The sequence below is a fragment of the Cheilinus undulatus genome, linkage group 22 (genome assembly GCF_018320785.1).
Source record: "Cheilinus undulatus linkage group 22, ASM1832078v1, whole genome shotgun sequence".
Classification (NCBI taxonomy): Eukaryota; Metazoa; Chordata; class Actinopteri; order Labriformes; family Labridae; genus Cheilinus; species Cheilinus undulatus.
Genome location: NC_054886.1, coordinates 4,016,570 through 4,022,104, shown reverse-complemented (window position 1 = coordinate 4,022,104; position 5,535 = coordinate 4,016,570). Strand labels below are relative to the sequence as shown.

The 5,535-nt window shown below is 40.5% G+C and overlaps 1 protein-coding gene across 1 annotated transcript; it reads left to right on the top strand.

Annotated features, from left to right (window-relative positions):
• The first annotated feature begins 702 nt into the window (after positions 1-702).
• LOC121504856 lies at positions 703-4,068 on the top strand. Its single transcript, XM_041779929.1, has 5 exons — positions 703-841; positions 938-1,603; positions 3,517-3,648; positions 3,729-3,787; positions 3,879-4,068. The coding sequence occupies exons 1-5, from the start codon at positions 799-801 to the stop codon at positions 3,996-3,998; spliced, it is 1,020 nt and encodes a 339-aa protein (XP_041635863.1). The 5' UTR covers positions 703-798; the 3' UTR covers positions 3,999-4,068.
• Positions 4,069-5,535: the final 1,467 nt, after the last annotated feature.

Here is a 5,535-nt window from a genome sequence, read left to right as displayed (position 1 = left end):
ATCCAGACTTCCATTTGGCAGCTTTATAAATCTAAATTTGTGGTAAAGCAGACCTGGGTCTGTCTCCTCACTCATTACTGCTGGGTGTGTTTGACCCGCCTTTAACCTTTTCACCCCAGGGACGTGCACAGCCTCGCAGGAGGCCTGCAGGAGGAAGATGTGGCCAGACTTAGTCATATGATTAAATTGCGTTATTTATTTATTTTTTACGTGTTAAGCTTTCCAGATTAATCACAAATGTTAACGTGTTATTAACAGGCCTAGCTGCAACATAACAAAACTGAAGAAGTGAGGGGGGTCTGGATGCTTTCTGAATGCTCTGTATCAGGATGTTTGAAGGGTCATCTTATTTCACAGGGGTAGATTTCACAACTACCCAAGGAGGACTCACAATTGTGGGGCAGGGGTAAAGCTTAGCCTTGTGATTGAAGTCATGGTTGTAATTACCACTATTGTGAAATCGCTTGTGTGCATTTACCTGCATACTTCCTTTTATTAACCTTTACCAAATTGCCTATGATGAACAAACAGTAACCTGCAGCTCTCTCTACACCTCTGTTCATAAATGGAGAATTTCTCTTGCATAATATTAAAGCAGGTCACACCCATTTACCTCCTGTTTGCAAGTGGGAAGACGCGTAGAGTTACAAAATCAGCACTTCTGGTCATAAGCGCAGACTCTTCCTGTGCTTACAACAAATCCCCAGTGTCAGTTTAAAACCAAGCCAATCACAAACAACTTCATGTCCTTCTAGAGAGTCAGTCAGCTCATGAGTCACCAACTGCAGAGCTTCAACAATGATGCCACTTCACATTTTTCTGCTCCTCCTCTGTGAAACCTGTGAGTATTTTCTCTATGTTCATATGTTCTAAAGTTAAAATGAGTTTAGTTGAAGAGAGAGGATTTAAAAGTAAGGTTGTGTTTATGTCTTTGCAGACCAGGGTGCAGCCACTGGTATCATACAGGACAGCGGGTTGAAAACAGCCATACTTGGGCAGACTGTAACTCTGAACTGCTCCTATGATTATGAGTCAGTATCTTTCTTGTCCTGGTACCATCAGCGCCTAGGAGGCAAACCTGCCATCGTGTCGACTCAGATGAAGCACAAACCAAAAGCTTCCATCTTCCCAGCATATGAAGAGAGGTTTCAAGTCTTTGCACAAGAAGGCAAAAACAATCTGATAATCAGAGGTGTTGGCATGAACGATTCAGGGACGTACTACTGCGGGGTTTTAGAATTCAACACAATTGAATTCGGACAAGGAGTCTTTCTTCATGTCAGATCATCATCGTCTAACACCCAAGGTGCTATCCGTCAGCCTGTGCTGGAGCAGGTCTGGACAGGGGATTCAGTGAATTTGAGCTGTAAAATAAATGTTGCACCGTGTGCAGGAGGGCAGAGCTTCTACTGGGTCAGACATGGATCAGCTCAGCCTGTGGTCGTGTTTCACAGTCCAGGACAGTGTGGTGATCCTGGGAAAGAATGCACTTCAAACCTCGCTCTCAAGGCAGTGAGCTCCTCTGATGCAGGGACGTACTACTGCGCTCTGGATTCATGTGGAGAGATCGTGTTTGGGAAAGGAACCAGAGTGGAGCTTGCAGGTAGATTATTTATAACCTATGTTGTCCTTGATTGTAGTTTTCTATTGAAAAACTCTAAAATATCTTAATTCCCCATATGTATTAGGGCTGGAGGATATGGACCAACATGGGACATATATCTTAATATTTTTTCCAGCAGAGAAACAAAAAATGGTTGAACACTCAGTTTTGGATATCAAAAATTGTAGACTTCAAGGCCTCTGTATGCTCAGCAAGTGTTTTTCGTACAAACTTTCTGCACTAGAATACGATCTTGTGTTGTGTTTATCATGTTTGCATCCAAACGCTGAAACTTTCCTCTGTCATTAGTTTTGTTTAAGGTTGTAAAGATCCTGATTAATCTCACAGTTTCTAGAGTTAATGGCAACTAATCTCCCTTTTCTTTGCTGCATTTTGATGTTTCACAATTTGCGTTCAACAGTTTTTTTTTTTTTTTTGCATTTTTCACATCCATCTGTGCCACTTGCAGCTCCGTCTCTGACAGTGCTTTACCTGTGTTTTATGTGGCTATCAAGCATGATAAACAAAGGCCCAAAGTGTACTAAGCCAGGTAACAAAACAGGTACTCACAGTGCAGATAAAAGTGACCCAAATCTGTTTTTTTTCTGAGCACAATTCACACTGAATCTGATCTTTTCGAATCAGATTCAGGTCACTTTAATGTGTGGTTCTGAATCAAATACCTATCCTTTTTTAAAATTTGACTGCTGTGTGAACCCCCAAACAACAAAATCAGATCTGACAAAAGATCAGAATTGAGCATTAAGGCCTGCAGTTGAATGTAGCCAATAAGACTAAGCAACATGATGCATGAATTTGGAAAAATAACATAAAAATATGAGGGGCTTTGTCAAGATGGGTGGACTCATTTTCTCATTTTCTGCATTCTTATATACCAGGGGTGTCCAAACTATGGTCCAGGTGCCAAATGCGGCCCATGATCCAATTTTGAGATAAAATGAAATACGCCCACATGAAATCTGATTGGAATCCCCAAAAACTTTAAATTGATTGTCTGTTTGCTTTGTAAGGCATTAAATCAAGCTTTTAGCTTTAGTTCAGGCTATGGAGTCAAGCTCTGTCCCAATCAGCTGATCTAATGCAAGCCCCCATCAGCGGACAGCCAGTTGATTTGCCCTAAGCACGGTATTGGTCAGTCACTCTCATCTTCCAGGCTGTGCCGCTCTCTTTGCAAGCTGTTCTTGCAACCCTCCTCCCCCCCAGCTCCCTTCTTTATTATGTTTCCAACATAATAAATATCATTTAACTTGTTGATATTAAATTGGCCTCAACATCATTATTTATTTCTGTACGTGGCCCTCAGTGAAAAAAGTTTGGACACCCCTGTTATTTACCATGTGGTGAAACCTACTTTTTAATGATTGGCTGTATTAAAAAGAATAGAAGTTTATTCGCTTTAAGTCCTGATATTAAAGAGAGTGCGAGGAATGTGAAAATTGCAGCAATGTCTTTGCAATGTTTGGAAATGTGGGTGGAAATGTTGGGTAGTAATACTGCCAACATATTTGTGCAATTAAAATGATTTGCAGGAATTCACCTGCAAATAAATTGCCCATTATTGGGTGTCAACAAGTTTTGTTTTTATTGCTGTGATATCACACTGGTGTCATTGTTTGATTTTTACTCCTAGTGTAAATGCCCCTAAAGAAAATGTCATACATAAAAAAAAGATGATTCCCTGTTAAGACTTAACATTTCAAGAAAGCATATTATTGTTGTTTTACTGAGCTTTAGGCCTTGCATGTTTTTTATTTTCAAACCAATATCAAACCTTTTGAAAATACGTCACTTCATCTTAAAAACGTAATATATTGCCAAGCTTTATCATCTATTATAAATCTATTACTACAAATGCAGATATTAAGGCTTGTTTTATCTTGTCTGTGTCTTAGGAGGTTTTCCTAAAGTCTCCTCAATGTTGATGTACTGCCTGAGCGTGACACTGGCCATTTCCATCATCATACTCCTCGTCTTGGCTGTCATCACGTACAAGATGAAGAAAAACTTGTGCTCCATCTGCAGAGGTTAGATGTTTTTTAGAATAAATGCATAACAAATGTTCCATGTTGACTGTAATTAATCTGTGTTGTACTGTGATTTGCAGGTACTGTTTTGTATTTTGCTGGTTCTGCATCTTTGGACGCCATGGTGGATGACATACATGTAAGCAAAATTCGCTGCATAATAGTAAAGCATGTCAAACTTAAGTGCAGTATTTCTCTTAAATTTGTCTTTGGTATTTTGTCATTACCAGAGTGAAGATGCAGATGTTCTCCATTATGCTGCTCTGAGCCTGAACAAACCAAGCAAGCAACATCACAAAGGGGAGAGGGCTGAGACGGACTGTGTTTACTCCAGAGTGAGGAGGAAGTGAACAAAGACGATGCCTGTTTTATTTCCTTTTACCTCACATTTGTAAATAAACACTTTAAGACAAATAAAAATACTTTCTCTGCAACTTTTTTGGAATTACTTTGATGTGCAGTATGTCTCAAGGATGGGGAAAAAACACAGAAAGGTCATTATGTCAGTGCATTAAGCATTTGACTTGATTCAAATAAAGACAAAGCAGGCTCCTGAAACCCCCCCGTGATCTATAAATATCATTGTAAACCAGATTCACATGCACAGTCGACAGCTGGCTCTCGCTTGTGACTTGTGACTTGTGGTGAAGGTGGTGTGAGCTTAGAGTAGAAGTTTCCACTCGTGGAAACATCAGTAGCAGAGCTAGAACACAGGAAGACCGGCCACAGCACTTAACACCTCTGCAAGTCTGTTCACACAGAACAGTAAGACACAGAAACGTGCTGCTAAGAAGGTCAGAAAACTTGAAGAAGGCAGTGTCTGCCAGTTAGCCATGTTTGAGTTTAGGATGGCTCGAAGTAATTTTTGTATATCAGTGACTCCAACAGTCCAGGGTGCTTCTAACTTCTCAACAAGATAGCCTAAAAGTCATCCATGATCATTTCTGTATGTCTACTGTTATTTCCTCTCCGCAAAACTCAGTCAAACTAAGCTAAAACTGTTCTTTAGGAAAGTCATATTCATCATAAATCCACAATGTGTATTTGAATCCATTAATAATTTCTAAAAGTGCACACTGAATGCAACCTAATCTTCACTGTAAACACCTGTCACTAAAGTGACTATTACAGTATGTTATAGTGATATCAAACATGGCTACCAAATAATAGTAGGATATTTCTGAGTATTTCAGCTTGTTAATGCTACTACACCACAAAGATAATGTGTAAATTTAGCACATATCTAAGTCATAAAATCCATCCCTTCCATGGTATGTACCACTTGTCCCACTCAGGGTTGTAGGGTACTGGAGCCAGTCCCAGTGGCCATTGGTCGAGAGGCCGCCCAGTCAGCATATCCATGTGGGCCACATGTGGGTTTGTCTATTGGTTCCATGGTGGTCCCACCTGTGATTGCCCATGTGACATGCAAGATTGAATCAGCCCCATCTAAAGATCCTTGCCATTGCCCATATTTACTACAAGTAGTATCTATAGTGGATCTCTAGAGATGGGGCCTATATGGAAATCATATCAATCACAGGTGGAGCCACCATGAAATCCACAGACAAAATCTGATGCTCCTTTACCACCACTGTGAAACGCATACACCATATATTTTTAAATCCAATGGGGAGAACAACCAGGAAGGCAGCTAGAAGAAAGTCTGCGGTGGTTTTCTGTGTTACGGGCCAAAGAAGCAGCCACATTGATGGGCAATTTAGGATCGGTCTAATGTCTTTGGATTGTGGGAAAAAGCCAGGGAACTCAAAGAGAACTCGAAAGAAAAACATACAAACTCCACACTTAAAGGCCCTGTTCTCTGGGATGTGGACCAGAAACCTTTTTGCTATGAAGTCCAGCTCAGTCTAAAGATCCTCGATGAGA